We start from the raw sequence: 24,769 nt of genomic DNA, 5'->3' as shown, positions 1-24,769 counted from the left end.
CACCAGGTCGCCTACAGCTGGATGCGGGGCTACTTTAGTAATGTTTTTAAGTTAATATTTCCAGTATTCATTTTCATTTTAGTAATTCAGTCTCATTTTTATTAGTTTTGGTGTTTTTATATTTAGCTTTAATTTATTTTATTTTTCAATTTTAGTTTTAGTACTTCAACCTAAACTTAGTTTAACACTTAGTTGCCAACGTTTTTACGTTTTTCATCAAATAGTAATATTTTATTTTATTTCAATGAACTCTTTCCCCACCAGCGTTTATTTTTTATTTATTTTTATAGTTGCCAGCCATTGGCATCGTTTTTTGACCATTTTTACAAAACTTTCATGGCCTCCAGAATATTTTGTATGAATATCAAAAGAATTAGCCTGGTAATACCAAACTCTGCTACTTCGCTTTGCTTCGTAGACAGAGTCTGGCATGGCATAATTGAAAAGCGTTTTCTTTCTCGCGGGGAGGCGCTTGTCTGAAGTTTAAAATCATTGGTTCCCGTAAGCCAATCACATAACGTTTGGTTATGGCGTGTGTTATGCGCATGCTCAGCCGCATCTAACTTCCACTGTAAACACATGTAGTATGATGCCAAAACAAAACCATCGAGCGAAATACCGGAGTGAACATGGCTGTGAACGACTTTTGCAGATTATGTGAAGTAAATCTACGCATCCACGGTACAATCAGTGTCTACGTCACGGCTCTCAGCCTGCCCTCTGTTCGTTGATTGGCCGGCTGTTTTCAGGCCGGAGGAAAACGGAAAGCTATTACGCTGTCTCAGACTGAGTACAGAAGCGAAATGAAATTGAGCGGAAGTAAGAAGTCTGACGTAGTCAGGCTACAAAAGAATAGCCTCTGCTTAAAAAAGAAAAGAATGCATGAGTCTAGAATAAAAGTTTTTTTAAATTAACACTTGAATGTTTTATAGTTTTATCAATATTAGTTAAATATTATCCCTTTTATCCCAAATTATCCCTTACCTGAGCTGAACCAGCCCTACAACCTTCTCTGTCACGTAAGCAAATAGAACAAATACGATTTTGACATGGAATGAGCTTCCTTGCTGCTAAAAATGAACATTATTGAAAGACATGCCCATGTTAAAAAAAGTTAATTTTACAAATTTTCCATTTAAATGCTCTAAAATGGCTAAAACAAGATGAATTGACTTGAGAAGCAACACCGCATACTGAGATTCTTTTCAGAAGTTCTTAAAGACACCTGTGTTTTGTCTGCATTTAAAGATTTTTTCACTTATTTTAAGTATAAAAAAAGAAATTCATAGTCTGTGCTTTACACACCTGTAGTGTTTTATTGCACTTTTCCAATTGGGAAGTTTGAACAAATCCAACTTTCTAAGGTAAATGGATCAAATCAAATGTTTGGGTTCCAATTTTTACTGTCCAAAATTTCTATTCATCAGAAGAAGAAAAAATTTAAAAAATTTAATTTAAAATAAAACTCCCTTTAATTTGTAATAATATTTCACAAATTACAGTTTTACTGTATTTTTGATCAAATAAATGCAGGCTTGGTGAGATACTTCTTTCAAGAAAAATGACAAATTTCACTGACCTCAAACTTTTGAACGATAGTGTACATACAAAGCAATCTAAAGAATGTATAATCAGCATTTTTGCATTTGGTTAAGGACACATAATATGCTACCTTAATGTTGCTTCTTTAATAAATGAATTAATGCCATTATGCAATGTAAAAAAGAAGGGGGGAAAAAAGCTATATCTTTCCTCTCCATGTCCATCAGCAAAACATTCATGCAAATAATTGCACTTAAGAAATCGACTAGTACAAAGGCAACAGACGTTACTAAATATGTGTGTGTGTCAGAGTTTGAGAGAGCTTTTCTCGACTGCTTCTAAAGGACCAGAAACCCGATCCAGCAGAGATGTGTTATCCGTTGCGCATTTAACAATGTTTGTTCAAAACGAGCTTGTTACTTAGATTATTGTAGAAGTGTAAAAAAAATTGTCTGAGAGGCCGCAGAGGCGCCCAACACAGGGATAATGAAAGCTCTTGCAATCTGCTTGATGCTTAATCAAGCTCACACACACATGCTACTACTCTACATTAATATCTGGCCACTGCATAAATCATGCAGAAATTCAGAGAATATGCAGGAACAAATTGCTAACTTCACACTAACTCCACATGGCAAAGAGAGAGTGACTGCATCAGAGAGAGAGAGATTGGAATATCGCATAAAACATTTGCGGATAAAGCAACGTTTCCATTCCATGTGTTCAAAAGAACAAAATGATTGTGAGAAAGGGGCGGGGTTTAAGCAGACTAAATGATTGGAGAAGTCTGGCATACATCACCAGAGAGGAGACATTAAATCAGAAGATCAAGTTATGAAATTAAGGAGCTGCAGAATCAGTGGCATTTCTGTGGTGGAAATATGTGAAACTGTTCAGGATTGGGCGCTTGCATTGGCAACATGTAGGTGGAAAAGTGGCATGAGAGGTTAATGCCGTCAAGTAGAGAGAGAAAGAGAGAGAGAGAGAGAGCAGCTTTCTGATTGGCTGAGTGTGCACACAGTGAAATGAAGCCACTCTGATTGGTTTGTCATTGATTGTTTCAGTGGCCTTCTGATGCATGATGGGAGGGCACTGACCCTTCTGACAGACATCATCTATCAGTATTAGCGAGCAAAGGGCAGGATGAACCCAACGAGGAGCTCGACAACGTTATGTCCAACCAAAGGATTCACACTCTCACACACACACGTTTGAGTTTCCAGAAGGTGCTGAGACCCTTAACACAGATGTTGAATTCTCTCTCAAGCTTAAAGGGATAGTTCGCCCAAAATTGACAATTCTGTCATCATTTACTCACCCTCATGAGTTTCTTTTCTACTGTAGAACACAAAAGAAGATATTTAGAAAAACGGTGGGGTGCAAACAACATTGGACACCATTGAATTTCATTGTGACAAATAAAAACGTAAGATATTTTACTGGAAACCAAGGCTGTGTTCGAAATCGCCATATTTACCCTTAAATAGGCCACTAAATAGGACCCTAGTGGACGCTATTGAGTGCACTCATTCAATCCCACAATGCACCACAATAACGAGCGTACAACCGATGTGCGCTCAACGTCTAGACTAGAGAACACCCATAACGCACTGAGCGACAACCCTTCTGGCGCACTCAATGTCCGAATTCACTCACTCGTTTTCATTCAGTCTATCAAGTGGACTATATTAGTGGAGTAATGTAGGGATTGAGTGTATAGAGGCGATTTTGAGACTTTTTTTTATTGAGGGCTGCAGTGTTAGTTGGAAAACATAAACATACATCACTGTTTTATTTCAATAGAGCAGACCTTATAGAAAACATCTGACAAAAGAATGTGACATTTATGCTAATGGATCAGTAGTATTTGTTAGTGCTTTTGAAAGAATGCTCAAGGCTGCATTTATACGATCGACTAAAGAGTAAAACAATATAACAACGCTACCACGATTTACCACACTAACCAGTCCTTTTCCTCTTTATGAGTCAATCTGGCTCTTTTCTGTCAAAGTCTTTTTGACTTCTACATCTGTAAACCGTTTTTCTGCTCACTTGCACTCTCTCGCAGATCTGATCACGCCTGTACTCCTCTGTCCCCTCGGAGCCTGATCTCAGCAGCACGCTCTGGGAATTACAGGGTCAAGATTTCTGGCCTTAATGCAACAGACCCAGGGCTGAGCTTGGCCATGCAAGGGCACGGTGCCAAACAAACAGAGGCCACTGCATGTGTCAGCCAAGAAACAGAGAAAGCGCAACGCAGAGAGAGGAAACACCACAACTCAATACAATTCAAGAGCCAAGAAACATGTTTGTTGTGGCAAAAACTGAAAAAGCAAAGAACACTTAAAGGGATAGCTCACCCACAAATGAAAATTCTGTCATTAATTACTCACCCTCATGTCGTTCTAAACCCGTAAGACTTTGGTTCATCTTCAGAACACAAATGAAGATCTTTTTGATTAAAGTCCCTCCATTGACAGCTACGCAACTGACACTTTGACACTTCAAAAAGTTAATTGTAGAACTAATCCATATGAATTGAGCTTAGTTCAAATTTTCAGAAGAGACTCGATCGCTTTATATGATGAACAGATTGGATTTAGGCTTTTATCCACATATAAACATTCATCAACTCAAACATCAGTTGTGGTAAACGGAAGCTCAGGCATGTTCACTTGACATGCGAGAACCAACAAAGTTCATTCTTGTGTTACGCTGCACGTTTGAGCTTCCGCAAGAGGTTTGTTCTCGCACATCCAAGCAGGTTTGGGTAAGCTTCTGTTTATGTTCGCTGATCACTGTTTATATGTGATTAAAAGCCTACATTCAATCTGTTCATCATATAAAGCGATCGAATCTCGTCAGAAAATTTTGACTAGATTCATTTTACGATCTCTTTATGAACTTTTTGAAGAGTCAAAGTGGTAGTTGCGTGGACTGTCCTCACTGGAGGGACAGAAATCTCTCAGATTTCATTAAAAATGTCTTAATTTGTGTTCCGGCAGAAGATCAACGAAAGTCTTACGGGTTTGGGACGATTTGAGGGTGAGTAAATGATGACAGAATTTTCCTTTTTTGGTGAGCTAACACTTTAAATAATCCGAAATTTAACCTTTTAAGAAGTTGCAAAGAGTGTGGTTGATTAGAGTACAAATCAAAGCCAAAGCAAAAGGGACAAATAAAGAAATGCGTATTTGATAGGCTTAATCATATTGCTAATGACAGCTCGGTTAATTCGCTGACAGAAGACCCCATCACTTCATGCAAGAGTGGAGGAAGGCAGAAATAAACATTTCTACAGGCTTATACACAGTCTGACAGTAAGTGTTATTTAAAGAAGCCCAATTAAGCATAATTCAGTGCATAATGTGTCTATCTACTCTCATTAATTTGAGTTTATATTTAAAGGGACTTATGATCAGATGTGACACGTTCACCCACGCAAAGAGAAAGCGGTCACTTTGTTGAAGGGCAACGGTGTCCTCTTGTGGCTCATGAGCAACACTACAGCTCAAAGAAATTAGTTACACCGTGCACTAAAAGTCCTGAATATGCATTATTCAAAAATTGATTTTGACATAAAAGTGCAGAGAAGAAACCGTTTTATTCATAATTCGAAGTTAAAATGCAACCTGACCATGGCATATGTCATTCAGAAGAATGTGGCAAAATACTGTCGTGTTTGATTTGACACAAATTTCAACAATAAAATATATTGCATCCAACATATCCAGCCTCATTAAGCAAATGCAGGTGTTTGTCTCGTTACAACCTGCCTCGACTGAGTGAATACAAGACATCTGCACAACTTTGATACATATTTCATGAGTGCACAGGGGTGCATGCTAATGAGCTACTGTAATCTGGCTGTTTTTGTAATTAAGAAACCGTAATGATAATTTGACAAGGCCAGGGGACTGACTTGTAAGTGCACTAAACTGCACACTTCCAGTATAAAAAACACAGTGAGACTCCAAACTCCACAAAAATGCAATTATACTTCTCAAATATTTCTACATTATTCAAGAAATGGCTTTAAAATACATACAGTTGTGAGAAGAAATTTGTAAACCCTCCAAATTGCACCTTAGAGGACATGTTTTTAACTTTTTAAAGCATAATTCAGTATATAATCAGGCAGACCAAGGCAATTCTGCACCATCACATTCTCTCTGGAAGCAAAATTGCTTTTTAAACCTTTTTTTACTGAAAAAATGTGTTGCTTGTTATTTATTGAATTACTACTAGTGGCTCCAAAAGTGTTTGCACACTTAAATGTATGAATTTTAATTTAACATCAAACCCCATTTTTTATTTTCTATTTATTTTTTAAATACATTTATTTTCTTCTTTTAAATAAATACATTTATTTTAAAGAAAGATAGCACAAACACATTATAAAACTACTTCTACTAAAATAGTCACTGAAAAGTTGGTTAAAACCTAGTCTCAAGCATTATTTGTTTTCAGCAGTGTTATTTTAGTATCATAGAGATCATTTTAATTTTTATTATTAGTGTTTTTGTCATTTCAAAAAAAAAACTTTATCTATATGGTTTTATACATTTTTATTTCAGTTTTAGCACATCAAATTCAACTAAATGAAACATAAAAATAGGTTTAAGGGTTTTTTTTTTTATGTTTTTTTACAGTAACAGTACAGTTTTAGTTTTAGTTAACTATAATAACCATGGCCGGTCTGCAGTTTTGATATGTTGTTACCTAATGCAATGACATCTATAAATTTTAGGCATGATTAAGGGTGTCCAGATACTTCTGAGGTCACTGTATATTTAAAGGCCATTACTGCAGAAATCTAGATGATTCGTTTTTCTCACAACTTTGTTTAAAATGCTTTATTCATTATGATATGTTTTTAATGCGATTAAAGCTAATAACCTAACTAATGAAGCCATGCAGAGAACTTGATGTAAACAAAATACTAACTTTAAAACCGTAATCACTTCTCAAGTGTTTCAAAAAACGTAATAAAGCACAATAATCCACCCACGCCATTTTAAAGGCCATCCATCTACAGTCATTTCACAGAGAACAGCAGAAATCTACACTCTAAAGTTAAAAGTTTTCATTCTGCTTCGATGTAGAGCTGAGAAGATGAGTTGAACCTTATCAGAAAAGGTTGGTTTTGAGTTTAAAATCGTTCTGGGAAGCCAAACATCCAAGAATCCCACCTACTGACGTGCCGCGGGGCGTCCGTTCATGTACTTTATCGTCTGATTACAGTAATCTCCCCACAGCCTGTGTCTCTCACACACACTGTTATTATTTAAGACCTGCGGAGATAATAGCAGCCGTGCTCGGAAATGGCTATGTGTACATCTTTCCTCCCGGGGGCCACTGGGGCTCCTAACCTGAGGGAGCAGGAGTGTCCTTCCTCCTCTCTATTGTGCTGTTTGTCTTCGGTGGTCTATCTCTCTGTCTATCTGACTGGGTCCCTGTTGAATAGGGTCAGAGGTTCCTTCAGCCTTTATCATTTATCACAGCCACAGAGCTGATATCTGGGAATTGGGGGGAGGGGTGTCAATCTCACGTTTCCCTTTCCTGAGAAAACACCGGCTCTCGTCCCCTCCCGTGGCCCTCAAAATCCAGTCCAATCCAGCAGGTCAGGAGCGGATTTATCCCGCTAATGAATCCAACCTGAGCCCACAAACACAGGTAGCCTCTCAGGTCACCAGCCAGTAATTGGATAAAAGATCATCATCAAAAGCTATTACCACTCATGGCCAGATAGGAGCACCATGGTCGGCCATTACAATGAGACGGGTATAATTAATCCACTGTGCTCTTCAGACACCCAAAAGAGCTCATTTTAATTCAACATCAAGGATTAATTCAACTAAAACACGCTGGAAGCTAAAAAAAAAAAAGAGAGAAGGATGTGTGCGATTAGACGTATGGTCATGTGAAGATCAGTGGAAAAGAAACTTTATTGGAGGCATTTCTTTTCTTTCTCCACACTTTAAACTGGAAAATGTAATTATATATATTCTTGACATTTAAATCATTAAACTGAATCTCTTTGGTGAGTTTTTGTGAATTAATGTGTGAATCATTGATTCAGTTCACACAACCTGTCTGAATGATTCGTTCATTAATCGGACTGATTCTATTGTCGAATTCAACTCATTTGCCATGGTCAAAAGTAGTTTAAAACGACATTAGAGCGAGTAAACAATGACAGAATTGTAACTAGTACTTTAAGCCCGATGACAGGCGGTCAAATCAAGTAACTATAACGTATCTCAGTTTCAGAAACGTTCACTCGCACAAAATCATGAAGCAGCGGGGCTCCGAACGTCTGGTTACATTTGATTACTTCAACAACTAATCTAAGAAATAATTAGTGTGGGCGAGGAGTATGTTTTGGGTCATGAGCAAAGCCAATCAGACAGGATGAACATCCATCCAATCGTGATGAGACAGAAAATGAGGTCACGATGGCGCAAACAATCGAAACAATTATTCTACAGCTGCTGATATTCCATCTTTTCTGAGCGCGATAAGAAGCCCCAAGTGAGGGTGGGTTTATTGATCAGGGTGGAGTGTGAGATGTCTGATCATTGCAATAGTCATTATGCATGGGCTGGTTTCCCCCCCTGCACTTATTAAGCTGCTTCGTTTTCTACCTGTTTCCATCAGAGCTCATTAAAAAACAATGCAGAAGGCCTGCCTATCTCAGCGTGCTGGTTGACTGCACTATAAAAGTCAAGAACTCATCACTTCCAGTGCTGCGATAAGCCCACGGCACAAATTGAAACCGCTTTGATTAGGCCTTGTGGAAGGCTCTCTCTCTCTCTCTCTCTCTCCCTCTCTTTTTTCCAGTGGGCTGCGTATCAAATCTCCCCTGAGGGTCGTCTGAGATGGATCCATGCCAATCCTTTGGCCACAAACTACTCGGGTCCTTTCAGAACATGACCTGTGGTGCACACATAAACTAACAGTGTGAGGTCCAGTCGTGGTGCCTAATGTATTCAAAAGCCCTCTGGCGGTGTGCTGTGTGCATAAATTATCTGAGGTGAGGAAGTCAGACTGGATGTTGAATGTTGACGTCTTTGGATTTCTGCAGCCTAAGGGCTGCTCGGACTGACTTGATGTTGTAAACGCCTTAAAGACCTCCCAAACTTTCTCGTGTCAAGGATGAATTTCTCTTTTCTAATTCTGGGGCCTTGCTTTTCCTTGTTGCATGGAACCGCACGTATTTGGCTAGAGGAAATTGACCAATTTTGGGCAAAGCAGATGAGAAAAAATAAGTCACAGAGTTAAAGCCTTCACATATTGTTTTGCTATACACTTCAAATACAAGATGTAAACAGACGAAATAAAAAGTGTGTGTGTGTGTGGGAACCAAATGTCCCCACAAGGATAGTAAAACCTGAGATCACCTCCATTGTGGGGACCAGCCAGCGGTCCCCATGAGGGAAATGGGTTAATAAACATACTAAATTATATATTTTTGAAAATGTAAAAATGCAGAAAGTTTTCTGTGATGGGTAGGTTTAGGGGTAGGGTTAGTGTAAGGAGATAGAATATACAGTTTGTACAGTATAAAAACCATTAAGTCTATGGAGAGTCCCCACAAAGATAGTGAACCAGATATGTGTGTGTATGTGTACGCGTGTGTGTGCTTGCGTGCGTGCGTGTGTCCGGAGGGGTTATTTGTTTTTAATATTTGTAATATTTTGTTGGTTCTCTCTTGTTTTTGCACGTGTATATCATTTCTTTGTATGACATCCTGGCCAAAAAAAGATGTCAATTTACAAGATGTAAATTTTTCTATGCCAGACATTACTTTTGGCCACTACAGTTTATTAAGTATATTTTGACTACTGAAACCTTGAAAACTGTAATAAAAAAAAAAAAACTGATGTATAATATAACTGCAAAACAAAATGCATGATGTGTGCAGAATAAACTCACACTGATTGTACAAAATGGTAGTGGGGTGTCATAAAATTGTCTCCATGGTTACTACATTTTACTTTCAAATAAAACTCTTAAGTGCAGTAAAGCTTCCTATGGGACTCTTGTCTTCCTGTTGTAGGCCCCAGACTGACAGCCCTTAAACACTCTGCGTGCATTCATTTTGTTTTAGCATAATGCTCTTTTCTTTATTATTATCATGTAGAAGAGCACAATTACCTATTCAGTGTGTGTGTGTGTTTTTTTACTGATGTGTGTTTACGGTAAAGTGTGTGGGAGAAGTGGTCCAGATGCAAATCATGCATGGGATTTGCATTTAAAACAGTTGCTGATAAACAAGCAATTTCACTAAAACTGGGGAGAAGACACAACATTACATGGATTCACTGCGACAGCTTTTCTCACTGCTCCAGATAGGGCAGATACATATTTTGGATAAATATGCAGTGACCCTAAAACCAATTTCGACACTTATGCCACTTAAAAATGCATGAATGAAAGTGTGCTTGCACTATCCTTCCTTCCAAAAAATGCCACATGGATTTATATAATTCAATGACATTTATACATTTTTAAGTGTGGCCTAAAGATTCAATAGCCTACAAATATGCCTGGTTTCACAGACAAGGCTTAAAGGGATACTCCACTTTTTTTGGAAATAGGCTCATTTTACAACTCCCCCAGAGTTAAACAGTTGAGTTTTACCGTTTTCGAATCCATTCAGCCGATCTCCGGGTCTGGGGGGTCCCACTTTTAGCATAGCTTAGCATAATGAATTGAACCGGACAAGACCATTAGCATCTCTCTCAAAAATTATGAACAAAGAGTTTCAATATTTTTCCTATTTAAAACTTGACTCTTCTGTAGTTACACTGTGTACTAAGACCGACAGAAAATGAAAAGTTGCGATTTTCTAGGCTGATATGGCTAGGAACTATACTATCATTCCTGCATAATAATCAAGAAACTTTGCTGCAGTACCATGGGTGAAGCAGGCGTAATGATATGACGCAGCACCTGATAATAGTCCCCAGCTCAGTAGCCTATTATCAGGCGGCATGTGCTGTGTCATATCATTTGAGAGAGATGCTAATGGTCTTGTCCAGTTCAATTCATTATGCTAAGCTATGCTAAAAGTGGGACCCCCAGACCCAGAGATCGGCTGAATGGATTCGAAAACGGTAAAACTCAACTGTTTAACTCTGGGGGAGTTGTAAAATGAGCCTATTTCCAAAAAAAGTGGAGTATCCCTTTAAAGGAACAGTACACCCAAAAATGTTAATTCTGTCAATAACCACCCTCATGTCGTCCCAAACACGTAAGACTTTCGTTCATCTTCGGAACACAAATAAAGATCTTTTTGATGAAATCTGAGAGCCTCCATTGACAGCTACGCAACTACCACTTTGACCCTTAGAAAAGTTCATAAAGAGATCGTAAAACTAATCCATATGAATTGAGCGGTTTAGTCCAAATTTTCTGAAGAGACACGAACTCTTTATACGATGAACTTAGGCTTCATGCATTTATCTTCTAACTGGTCACTTTTAGACAAGTTCGTCATAACTGAGCCTTTAAAATACAGTAAGTGGGACTGAATCGGCAAACCACAAGCTTTTCCAACAGCATTTGCAATCAATACAATAGCAAACACATCAGCCAAAATCTGAACGTCCATGTCAGGTCAGGACCACCACTGACCCGCTAGCTAGAAACTTTCCAACTGTTACTCCTTCCCATAGTTAATGTTACAGTTCTGCAATCTAGACAAGGCCTGGTTCTTGGCACAGCTGGGCATCTTTTGGTATGTAAATGAAACAGACTGGAGGGATTGCAGGGGGTTTGAATCCCCCCGCCAGACTCGACTGCCACGGGCTGTTTGTATATCTGTTCTGTGCACTACAAGGGGCTTGTCTGGTTCCCTGCCAAACAGAAGCCCTGACAAAAAAAACAAATACAAACATACAGTATCTTTGTCGCCACACATACATTATTCAAAAGACCAGGGCGGCAAAATGAACTCAATGGACCCCAAAATATAGCGTAATCATAGTCTAATAACGCTGGACTGCTGAGAGATGAGTCACAATTAAAACTGCTCTTAAAACTCAGCAAAGTCAGATTCACATCTGTAAAGGACGGAGAGATGGAAACTTATACCCAGAGGATGAGGTTATTCTGGGCCGCGAGTGTAGATTTCTTTCCCACACCTACTCACAGATATGAGGAACCTCTGCTTCTCCTCTTGGGGCTTCAAAAAGCTCTCACAGGATTGACTTCATCACCTTTAGGGTAAATATACTGTTAAACACCAAGTGACATCATCTGAAGCTGCTGTTTTTGTTTCTATCTGTATTTTACTATGGGCAAAGGATTCAAGGAGGTCTGTAATACCAGATGCAAAAGCACAACTAACAATAATAACTGTTGGGAAAAAATATTGTGTGTTCTTTGACCTTGTTAATATAATTCTAAATGTGGTCACATATATATTTTAATCCAGTCTAGATTAGAAGCCTGTAGTTTTAGGCATTGGCAAATCTAACTACTTATCTCAGAAATGCTCAATGTAGCATCATGCTAACCCCTAAACCAACTTAAAAATGAATGACTCGTTGTAATATAAAACTGTCAGACATGTCAGTATACATTGGACTACAGAAAGCCCAAAGGGTCCAAATTAAGGTTTTTTTTTTTATATACACTGACTTAAACACACTATGGCTCGGTTTCACAAACAAGATTAAGACAGGATTAGGCCTTAGTTCAATTAGGACATTTAAGTACATTTTATAAAAATGCCTTATCACTGGTGTGGATCTTGAGACAAAACAATGTCACTTGCATTATCACTTGAACAATGTCACTTCGCACAAGATATGTGCGTGCAAGTTGCTTTCAGTTGAAACAGCTCAAACATGCATTTTAGTCTCTTGTCCGTGAAACCAGGGTAAATGTTAGTTCAGCTACAGTATTATTTAAAGATAGACGTAAAAAATGCAAGTGCATCATATTTAATACAAATATAAATTATCCAGTGACCCCTATAGTCGCACCATGCAAAAATGCAATGTGATACTTGATATCAAAATAATTAATTCAAATGGCGTATTGAATAAACCTGTCCTCCATGGTTCCTGTTCTTTCCGACAACAAAGCACTTGAATGAGATGAACTCGTAACCGCGACTTGAGAAGTGGGAAGTAGGAAATTCCCGATAGCACGTGAAGGCAGTCTGCAAGTGCTGACTGACTGACTGACCTAAATTTCGGTGAACTCCACAAACAAACCAAAGGTTCATGATTATTTCATAGGAAACTTAAAAAAAAGTTAAATAGTAACTTAAATTTCATCCTTAACTCTTATAAATTATAGGTGACTTTGGAAATTATCAGTATTAAACCATCACCGATTAACAATAATGAAAGAAATGGCATTTTCTGAGGAAAGTGCACCACCTGCCGGTGTGATCTGGAAAGTGGTAGAAGCAAAACAATGAGAAATGTGTATTTGAACACTGTTGATTTACTTCTTGGAATTGTTGGTAAAGGTCAGATTTAAAACAATAGAAATGAGTTACAAATTGTGTTTAGAGATACAATTTTTTCAGGAACAGTCACTCAAAGAGCACATTCAGCAACACATTAGCATACACACAGACAAAAAAGCAGTTCACGCAAAATAAATAACATCAGGTATGAGAAAAGACATCATTTTAAAACTGAACCTGATAGCAGGATGAATATGGAAGAGCTGAACATGGGCTTTTAATATAAAAAAGCCAATATTTTATATGATTCATCAGATCAATTCATGAGCAAAGACCACCAAACCGTTTGGCCAAGATACAAACACTAACAGCTGCCAATCGCTCTGCATATGAACTAAAACACTCAATAACTAGCCTTTGAAAGAGAAAAACAGCCAGCAGATATGTTTGACCTCTGGGTAAGATCAGATAGCAAACTTTCAATTTAATAACCATCACTCAAAAAGTAGAAAAAGAGATGATTGCCAACGATGAATTCAGAAACTTCATCAGCAGAAAAAAAAACTGATTTATTTTGCTCTCCAGCAGAGGATATTAACAACCTGTAATTTTCTCAATGTGCAATAAATGTTAAAGTCAGAACTCAAAGAAAGTTGAGCAACAACCAATCTCAGAGAACGTTGAATTTCTAGTATTTTGGTACCAATGTCTTATAGTGGTGCAGAAATGCTAAAACTGTGTTAGGATGGATTCTACGATGTCCAGCGCCACCAGGCCACCTTCATCCGATCCCAGACGGCCCCCATAGAATCGATGGCCGGACGCACGTCCAGGATGGAGAACTGGTAGGTGTCTTTATCGATTTCCCCGTCGTAGTAGTCAATGACATAGCGGACTTCCTTTCCGCACCGATCTACAATCCAATCGTGTCGGTCGAACGGCAATTCATATCTACAGAGAAAGTTAGCAGAGAGAAATCAAGCACTCTGCAGTGTATTAAACAACATGAGAAAGATTCACTTTTATATCTCACCCCATCCAGTGACGTATTCTGGCTCTGGGTGAAAACTCCTTGGCTTTGCCCCCGAATCTCTTCAGAGATGGACCGCATGGACACTCGCTGCCAGAAACAAACATGTGTTTGAAACTAACAGTAGTCTAGGGCGCTGTGATCATTCTTGCATACTTGGCAGTTTGTAAAAACAAAGCAGATCACACTGCCAGTGACCATCAAATGACAAACAGAAGGCGACTAACACAATATTATCACCTCGATTATCTGGCAGCAACAGGGCTGCAGAGGTGATGATGCAGCTTTTATTTGTGTTAACAATATAAAAACGGCATTGGAACACATTGTAATACAGCACAAAGTCTGTTATACTCACCAAGGCTGCATTTATTTGATCAAAACTACAGCAAAAACACTGATATTGTTAAATATTCCCTATTTCCGCCATGGAATAATTTTTTTTTAGCAATTCAAAGTTTACATCTCACAATTATGAGAAACAAAGTCAGAATTGTGAGATAAAAAGTCAGTTGCCTTTTGTCATTTTGAGTTTTTATCTCGAGTTTATGACTTCTTTTCTCAGAATTTTGAGATGTAAACTTTGAATTGCGAGGAAAAAAAGTCAGAATTGTGAGATTTAAAAAGTCATAATTATCTTTTTTATTTTCTATTCCGTGCCGCAAACAAGCTTTCGTAGTTTTCGATTTTAATATTTTGAAATATAATTTATTCCTGTGATATATTTTTTTAAGATTCTTTGATGAATATAAAGTTCAAAAGAACAGCATTCATTTGAAATTGAAATCTTTTGTAAAATTATAAATGTCTTTAGTGTCACTATTGATCAGTTGAATGCATCCTTGCTGAATAAATGTATTAACTTCTTTTTAATAAAACAAAACTTTGCTCTCTGAATCATACAGTAAAGTGATTTCATCACTGATCATGTGGAAATGAGAGTTGTGTTGTAGTCACCTGGCATGAAGGGCTTCCCACTTCAGGATTTCCTGCCAGGCTTGATCGTTGTTACGATTGTGGATCTTGATTATATTGGACATGTCTTTGGGATCAAGACTGTCATCCTTCCAGCGCCACCTAGCAAAACAACAAAATAGCAATTAGCTATTAACAGTAATTCATGACAACAACAACAACAACAACAACAACAACAAAAAAAGAGCATGAGCATGTCTTGTCTGCAAAGTACCTTAAAGGGATACTCCACTTTTTTTGGAAATAGGCTCATTTTACAACTCCCACAGAGTTAAACAGTTGAGTTTTACCGTTTTCGAATCCATTCAGCCGATCTCCGGGTCTGGCGGTACCACTTTCAGCATAGCTTAGCATAGATCATTGAATCGGACAAGACCATCAGCATCTCTCTCAAAAAAATGACCGAAGAGTTTCGATATTTTTCCTATTTAAAACTTGACTCTTCTGTAGTTACATCGTGTACTAAGACCGACGGAAAATGAAAAGTTGCGATTTTCTTGGCTGATATGGCCAGGAACTATACTCTCATTCCTGCGTAATAATCAAGAAACTTTGCTGCCGTACCATGGGTGCAGCAGGCGTAATGATATGACGCAGCGCCTGAAAATAGTCCCCAGCTCAGTAACTTCCAACGTGACCGGGACTAAGTTTGTCTAACCTATTAGACCTATTTTCAGGCACTGCGTCATATCATTACGCCTGCTGCACTCATGGTACGGCAGCAAAGTTTCTTGATTATTACGCAGGAATGAGAGTATAGTTCCTAGCCATATCAGCCTAGAAAATCGCAATTTTACATTTTCCGTCGGTCTTAGTACACGATGTAACTACAGAAGAGTCAAGTTTTAAATAGGAAAAATATCGAAACTCTTTGGTCATTTTTTTTAAAGATGCTAATGGTCCTGTCCGGTTCAATTCATTATGCTAAGCTATGCTAAAAGTGGGACCCCCAGACCCAGAGATCGGCTGAATGGATTCGAAAACGGTAAAACTCAACTGTTTAACTCTGGGGGAGTTGTAAAATTAGTCTATTTCTAAAAAAAGTGGAGTATCCCTTTAAACAATAGCTCTGTTCCAAAACTTAGTGTGCTCCCTTCATAGACAGCATTTTTAAAGAATCATAGGCACACTCCTGACATTAAGGCTGTTGTTATTGTTGGTTAAGATTTTTTTACATTTTACACACATATATACATATTTTATATACACACACACACACACACACACACATATATACATATATATATATATATAATTTATGAATAATAATTAAATAACAATATTTTTTTTTATAAATTATATATATAAAATTTTATTTTTTTCCACTTTTTTTGTAAATTATTATTCACCAAGGATATATTAAATTGATCAAAACTGATAGATTATTAGAATGATTTCTGAAGAATTATGTGATGACACTGAATACTAGACTAAAGGCAGCTTTGCAATCACAATAAATTATTTTAAATAAATTAAATTAATATTTTAAAATATAATATATTATTTTAAATTGTAAAAAATTGTAAATTTTTTGTAAAATTTTAAATTGTATTTTAAATACAGTTTTACTGTATATTTCATCAAATAAATGCAGCATTGTGTTATAATCTTATATAAGCATAAGAGACTTCTAACATTACAACATTAAAATAAATCTTACTGACCCCAAACATTTGAACGGTAGTGCATACGCCCTAGCTCATGCAAAACCACTGTTGTTGTCTCTTTCTTGACATTGGAGAATAATGTACAATATTTTCTATCTGGGTAATCAAGTTACAGCACTCACAGACTTCCTGAAACTAAGCCAAATGACATATCAGTTCTCCAAATCATGAAAAGAATGTATGGATGTAAAACATGGATTTAGGAATCTTTATACAAGCGTATACTTTTGTACATAGTACAGCACGCCGAAACTCACCCCTTCCGCAGCATGGCATTCCAGAACATCTGTTCAGAAGGATAGACCCAGTTCTGTTCCGAGTCTGCTCGAGGGATTTTAGACTCCTCTCTTTTGATGGACAAAGGGAAAGGCTGGTCCGGGGCGGGCACCTGGTTTGGAGGGGGCATCTGTGGTACACAGAAAAGCAACATTAACACACACAAGCCAAAAACAAAAATCAAAAAGAGCATCATCTTATTCAGGGAAGTGCCCAGCTCACCATATTTGTGGGATCGATGGCTCCTTCAGAAGCTCTCATGGGACATTCGACAAACTCGTACGCTCTCTCCTGGTGTGCTGGGCTGGCTGGAGTCGTCTGAGCCTGATGCATCGGGCACTCAGGAGGAGGAGAGCCTGGGTTTATATCGCACATTACAAATTATTAGCCTACATACAGTCCTCTGATATACAGCTCATGATAACAGATGGAGTATGACTCACTTTTAGGGATCTCTTGATGCATGGGACAGCCAGGGGGTGGGGTCGCCCCACCAAAATGAGCCGCTGACATTGCAGACTCTGCCCGGATATCGGGGGCAAGACTGGATACGGATGCACCCATGACAAACACCAGTGCTGAAGAGATCAAGGACACCCTGTTGCATCATTACTTGTGTTATGCTGTTCAAAATCGATATCACATGACTTTAAATATTTAAAAATATAGCCTATTGCTGAATGATGTTAAAGGGACAGTTCACATTGACTTCCAAGTCAATGGGGTCCATCAACTGTTTGATTACCAACATTCTTCAAAGTATCTTCTTTTGTGTTCGGCAGAAGAAAGAAGTTCGTACAGGTTTGGAACAACTTGAAGGTGAGTAAATGATGACTAAAGATAATTATTATTAGGTGAACTACACCTTTATTGGAATAGTTCACAAACATGTACACACAAATTAAATTAATTGTTTATTCATTCTCATGTTGTTCCACAGCTGTATACTTTCTTCTGACAAAAAAAAAGGACCATACAGTTTCCATAAAATAGTCAATTTGATCATATTCAATCTTCTGCTCTTAAGTCTAATTTGTGGGGTTTTAATATGTGCATCAAATTTGGTGTTGTTTTTAGTTATGAAAAGAAGTGACATTTGGAATCATTTATGTCAAACCTCATGTGAGAGTTTGATGTGTCATATTTGAATATAGGCAAAATATCTATCCATCATGCAAAGCTATCATAATGTTTCAGATGACTTGGAATATATGGCACAAATGGTATGAACCATTATAGAGCTTTTTATTGTCATTTTTGGAGCTGGTCACCATTCAGTTTCATAGTTTGTAAAATAACATCGTAAATATTCTGTCATACACATTCAGAACAATATTACAATGTTGTTTCGGTTGAACTATTACACCTTTCACTATTCTTAAAAGTGATCTTTAAGAGACAAATCCTAAAATGTAAGAGTTACAAAATAAGTTATATAACATCATCCATACAGTCATGTAACAATATAACTGAACACATATTCCACTACAAACTCCATTATAACAACCAGCTTTTTAAATATCTTCACATTACAATCTCGATTCCTGAAGGTCTACAGATGTGAGAGAATAACTCACCTTTCTGTGGCTCTTATGTGTGGCTCGGACGCTCTGCAATGTCAACGTGCACCACTACTTCCGTTTCACCCAGCATGCAATGCGCGCGGGGCGGGACGAAGACGTAGCTCATGAATATTAATTAGCCAATGTCTATGATACACTTTTCAAAGAGGAAAACATTTTTATTCATTTAACATTTTTTTTTCATGAAACATATTTTTTGATTACAGTACTTACATTAATAAGAAATATGTGAAATCTTTAAAAGCAATCTCCGTTCTCTTTGCTTTCTAGTGCACTAAAACTATGATTTTGTTGTAAAAAAAAAAGAAACACATTAATTAAATGATAAATAGGGAAGGCATAAGCCTACAAACTGAACTGAAGAAGGAGGGACATACAAAATGATTATGGATCAAAGTGAGCATATTGCTTTATTGAGGCAAATGGAATAATGTGACAAATTAACGTGAAAGAATAAACATGTTCAAAAATAACTTGTGTCATTCCCGCATGTATGTGGGAACATGATCCCTGTGGCGACTGTAAGAACATATGTAAACAGTTACATGGTAACAATTTCCTTTGACATTATGGAACGTATCAGCAATAAAAACACATACAGTCATGATATTGTGCATATACATTTATAAACCAAAAATAAATGCTGAATACTGAGGGTTTGGACCTTTGTGTGTTGAAAGGATTTCCCAAAAATCATCAGAATTGGACAAGTACAATTCAATATTGTCTTAGCAAAACAACAAACAAACAAACTCTTGAATGACATCTAATGGTCCATAGATTCGTAGATCAATCCCGTCTTGGAAAAGATCTGCAACAGGTCATTACAATGAATAAACCGTCTTCCCTTGTTTTCCTTTGCTTGCTTCATATTATATTCGAACAGTGTTATAATGCATATCTGTAGGCAGAAAATAGGTGTGTATCCACTCGCTTGCTTAATATGCAAGATTGAGAACAGACTTCCAACAGCCATTCTTACTTTTGACCTTTGGTTGCAACATTTGTGAGAACTAAAAAGATAAAACAATCAAAGTGATAATTATTCATCCCTTACATGACTACACAATGAACCATGTGGTATAAAATGACACGAGAAGTAGTAAATAAAGATGTTTATTGAAGAAAACAAAAAGGCATTTTAAGTGATTGAATGCAAAGGCAAAAATCACAACATGGATTCCTGTATAACTCGTGCCAGTAAAAGACAATTCTTCATAGGTCTGTCTCTCAGAACAACGCATTTCAATATTCAAGTACCAAGTTCAATAAAAAAAAAAAAACAGAACCGATTTCAAATCGTTTCTATGGTTATTATCGATGTAAGCCATCTCTAGCTGTCTTTCATAAATCAATAAAACTACTCATGCACTCACATCTGTGCCGCCACTGAATGCATGTGTGTACAGCATGAATATTCTACACTATATTTGTCTTAGTGACTATGAATTTTAAAACGGATTCATATAAGTATCTCTGTATTGTGAAATCTCTCATATGCTGTATATCTACTCAGATACATTGACGATTTTTATATCTTTCTGTTAAAAAATAATAAATATGTCGTACAAACATTACCATGCCTTCCCAGTGTAAAACTGGTTCAATAAATTAGATACGATGCAGGAAAACTAATCGACACCGGCGTCGAGAACTCTTCTCGAACATTCATGAGCTACACGACCCAAAGCTCTTTCGAATTTCCTTTTAAAACCCATTTCCAAAAATCTAAATCGATAATTTAAGGTCAGTATTAATCGAATATACTGTACACAAACGTAATTAAAATGATTATTGTATGTTCCATAAAATTTCTATGTACAACGGAAACATTCAGAGAACAACATTGCCGCATGCAATTGACTGTACAGTGCGAACAAATCTTGACGTCTGTTTCGTGGAAACACAACGGAATCCGAACGGAATCTGGAGCGAGTGTAAACCGATTTCATTCTTAAAACAGTTTCGTATTAATGTAAATCGCAATAAGAAGAGTTCACTGCTCATATCTGGTATACATATAAAATAATTTGGCTATTTAAACCCACATTTGACCACATCGACAGAAGTCAGATCTCAACAGTCCCATAATTTCCTCCGATAAAATATCTAATACATACATCGCAAGTACAGCATGACGGTGGATTTTCCAAGAGATTCGTCTCGAGTACACTGATCCCGGTCGCTGATTTTCCTCGTTTAGTGCAGTGCAGTTGTGTGGATGAAACGTTCACAGTCAGTATACGCGGCTTTGAAGTAAACGTGAACATCGGGTGACTCTGACCGCTTGGCCCCTTTGCACAGTACAGTGATTGAGGGAGACGGACTGAACTTTGATGAATAAATAATGTGGTTTACCTGCCCACAGTTTGAAATTAGAAACGTACAGTAAAATACAGTTCAGCCGGTGGTCTTGTACAGTGCGTCGTTTGCACGTCAGGTGTACAGTTTTTAAAACGAACGCAAAATAAAAGTGAGCGGCCAGTCTTTTCTGGTGTACTAGAATCTCTATTTGACACTTTGTCAGAGTTTCAGGTCTTAACTCTGGGAAATATTGCTCTGGGGTGGTTTTCATTCTCGACCGGTCACTATCATGCAATAGTGTCCGCTTCCCTTGAAGACCGTCAGTATGACAACGACCCTGTTTGTGAACAAAATTCGAATGTCCCGTTTGCTCAGTCGGTTTTTCCATTCTCCTGGATCTCGGGTTTGAGCCTCCGGCTGGATCGCAGGACTTTGTAGCAGCCGCGGGCGATCTTATGCATCCACATGACGTTCATGATGTCCAGACAGATGCTGGAGAAGATCCAGGCGCTACGGCCACCGAGGGTGACCCTGTAGAAGGCCTCAGTGCCGTACACGGAGAACATTCGGCTGTAGTATACCGGCATGACAGCGATCCGCACCAGGAAAAACACAGCCGCCATCAGGACCCCGTTGGCCATGTTGGGCTTGGACACTTTGGGGTAACCTAACACTTCAAAGAACCAGCTGGAAAACACAGGTGAGCAAAGTGACATGCTATAAACTTATTTACTGTCAACTTATTTACTGTATTACTGTCATAATAACATTTCTGTCATTTCTTATTAAAGACAGCATTAGGGATGTCCCAAACAAGTTTTTTGTGCACCCGATCCGAGTCAGTGAATATGCCGATCCGATACTTGTATTTTACTGCTGCTTGGTGCACACTTCAAGTACAGGGCTCCAGACTAACATTTGAGAGCAGTGGCATCTGCCACTTCAGATGGTGGCACCACACCTGATTTGGTAGCGCTGAGGGTGGATTGTTAAAGGGATAGTTCACCCAAAAATGAAAATTCTGTCAGTAATTACTCACCCTCATGTTGTTCCAACCCCGTAAGACCTTTGTTCATCTTCGGAACACAAATTAAGATATTTTTGATTAAATCTGAGAGCTGGATCACTCCTCCATAGGCTTCTAAGGGATTGAAACTTGCCGGCTCAGAAAAGTTATTAAAGACATCGTTAAAATAGTCCAAGTGACTACAGTGGCTCAACCTTAAAGGATGTATCAGTGATTTCAGGCCCCAAAAAAAAGAGATCACATTCATCTAATCTTTCCTAACGATCCGCTAGCTACCCGCCCCATAAGCATGCCGTCAAAAAAACGCGTCTCTGTAGGCAGCCTAGGCTCTGAGATCTGCACACAAAAACTATTGGTTTCACCAACCACTCAAAACCAAAACAAATAGTGTTCCAACCAATCACCAACAGGGGGAGGGTGTTGTGAGGTTTTGTGCTCGTGCACGGCTGCACGCGAAGTCGGAGCTGAAGAAGAAGCTGGCTCAAAACCTCACAACACCCTCCCCCTGTCGGTGATTGGTTGGAACACTATTTGTTTTGGTTTTGAGTGGTTGGTGAAACCAATTGTTTTTGTGTGCAGATCTCAGAGCCTAGGCTGAGCCACTGTAGTCACTTGGACTATATTAACGATCTCTTTAATAACTTTTCTGGGCCGGCAAGTTTCAATCCCTTAGAAGCCTATGGAGGAGTGAGACAGCTCTCAGATTTCATCAAAAATATCTTAATTTGTGTTCCGAAGATGAACGAAGGTCTTACGGGGTTGGAACAACATGAGGGTGAGTAATTACTGACAGAATTTTCATTTTTGGGTGAACTATCCCTTTAATCATAATGGCAATTTAATCAAAATATTACTATTGTTTTGCATAATAAGTGCAGTTACTAATAATATCACATGTTTTTTTCTTGGAAAACATTTGACAGTAAAGCACTGAGCATGAGTTGAGATGCAGATCAAATGAACTTTTAACAACAACCTCATTTTTATAGGGAAAATTTTAAATATTGTACTCTTATTAAAGTGTTCTTCTATAGCACTGTTCCATCTATAGTATCATACTGAACTGACCAACAGCTACAGTGATTATAAAAGGAGCGCTCTTTGCTTGCTTTCTGTGTAATTCTGCACAATTTGAGGTTTTTGTTTTTCGTGAGACTTCGTGACTTGTCCTATTTCATACTTCAGTACAAAAAGTGTCAAACCTTGACAAAAAAATATTTCTTGATTTTTTATAATAGGGATTTCATAATATCTAAATATAAATTTAAAAGCAAAACGAGTGAAAAAAAAAATATTAGGGAGTGGACATGGCTATAATAAGCCGATAAGTGCTCCTCTGCCGCCATCTACAGGTTTTAGAGGTAATTTCATGTCTTAATTATAAAACAAAATTATTAAAAAAAAGCATTTGTCACCAAGTTTTGTTTTTCCAACATCTTGAAACTTTTAGTTTTGCAAATGGGGACCATCTTTGAGAGATGAACAAATAATGTTTTTGGTCATCACTTTAAAAAAGTGTTGGAAAAGCGTGAAGCACTTGAAGGCTTGAATTTCCCTCTCAAAAGGTTTTACAAACCAAGAATAAAAGTCCTGCCGGTGCAGTCTGGAGCCCTGAAGTATATTAAAGTTCTTAAAATCAATCCAATGTATACAGGGCCGTGCAAAGTGTTTCTCTGGGATAAGGGCACAAAAAAAGGGGCATCCATTAATTAAGTAGTAATTCCAATATAACAATTATAACCAATCCTTGAGAAACTCCTACAAATGCATATGTATTTTCGTTGTTAATTTCACACTGAAATATTTTTCTTAAATTAAATTCCACACTTAAATTTTGTTTCCTTAAATTCCGTTAGGTGGTTATTTATATTATAAGCCAATTATTTTGTTTATGTTCTGATCTCAGAAAAGTTAATGCAATGTTTGCCAGTGTCGTCTTTGAGCTCTTAATTTATATTTTAAATGCTCATTATTATGGTTTAGTATTTCTCCCCTGACTAATCGACTAATGACTTAAATGAACGACTAATAGTCAACTAGGCTAGTCGACTTTTATTCAGGAACATTTACTAAAAGGGTGTTAACTCTGATTTTATGTTGTCTTTAATGGCTTTAAGAGATGGTGGGCAACACTAAAAAGTTTGCCTGTAAAATATTTTGAACTTTAATCAGCCAAATACCTACCGTTGGTTTACACACGGTGTGGAAAACTCCGCGAGCAGACGGAAGTTAGCAAAATAAGGCAACATTCCTTGACCCTGGAAAAACAAGGCAAAGAACAAACAAACAATGACACAGACACGAGTTATATAGAAAGGCACAGGCTCATGAATCAGCTCCATGAACAGTCCCAATCTCTCCTGCTGTCAGGTGCCACAGTAATTGCTTGGGTGTTGAGTTATGATACTTCACTCTGACAGACATAAAAAATTATATATATAAAAAAAGTAGAACATAGAAAGGAGGTTGCATGGACACTGTTGTTCTATTAATACAGGATGTATTTTTTAGATCAAATAATGCCTTTTAGTATTTTCTGCCTATATTTAGCGTGCTATTTTTAGTGAATATGTAGGCTAGAGGTGATAAATTACTTGCATTGTGAGTAAAAAATAATAGATTCATGATAATTACAGTAATTATGTTAATATACCAAATTTATGACTTGTTAAAGTCATACATCATAAAGGAATGTCTATTGTCCATAAATAAATCATCTGACTTTAAAAGTGCGGTCATACTGAGCCAAACAAGTTTTTTTTTTGAGATCACTGATATTTGTCCCTGTAATAATTACTGTAAAAGGTTAACAGAAACAAGATCTAACAAATTAAAGTTAATTATGAAATCAGAAACCAAAACTTTGTTGTCAATAATAACAGTCAGCATTTCAAATAAGCCACATATTGTCAGGCACAGTCTGAGTCCAAATAT

General features: G+C 37.6%; 2 protein-coding genes across 4 annotated transcripts in view; both read right to left on the bottom strand.

The window, feature by feature from the left end:
* Positions 1–13,523: 13,523 nt before the first annotated feature.
* Positions 13,524–18,581, bottom strand: hccsb (holocytochrome c synthase b). Of its 2 annotated transcripts, none has more exons than XM_084398512.1 (7): positions 18,499–18,581; positions 17,365–17,499; positions 17,144–17,277; positions 16,903–17,051; positions 14,961–15,080; positions 14,007–14,093; positions 13,524–13,924 (listed from the first exon to the last, which is right to left on the bottom strand). In XM_084398512.1, the coding sequence occupies exons 2-7, from the start codon at positions 17,483–17,485 to the stop codon at positions 13,726–13,728; spliced, it is 810 nt and encodes a 269-aa protein (XP_084254638.1). In that variant the 5' UTR covers positions 17,486–17,499; positions 18,499–18,581; the 3' UTR covers positions 13,524–13,725. The 2 variants fall into 2 exon arrangements, with proteins under 2 accessions (XP_084254638.1, XP_084254639.1); XM_084398513.1 differs by having other exon boundaries at positions 17,365–17,519; positions 18,499–18,579.
* Positions 18,582–18,888: 307 nt separating this feature from the next.
* tlcd4a (TLC domain containing 4a) overlaps positions 18,889–24,769 on the bottom strand; it is a 21,276-nt gene continuing 15,395 nt past the window's right edge. For both annotated transcript variants that reach the window (XM_084398314.1, XM_084398315.1), the window contains 2 exons: positions 24,020–24,093; positions 18,889–21,495 (listed from right to left, as the gene is read on the bottom strand). In XM_084398314.1, the coding sequence (XP_084254440.1) occupies positions 21,180–21,495; positions 24,020–24,093 (390 nt within the window). In that variant the 3' untranslated portion in view covers positions 18,889–21,179. The remainder of the gene's footprint in view (positions 21,496–24,019; positions 24,094–24,769) is intronic.

This window comes from Rutilus rutilus, assembly GCF_951802725.1.
Source record: "Rutilus rutilus genome assembly, chromosome: 24".
NCBI lineage: Eukaryota > Metazoa > Chordata > Actinopteri > Cypriniformes > Leuciscidae > Rutilus > Rutilus rutilus.
This window is presented reverse-complemented; position numbering and strand designations above follow the sequence as displayed.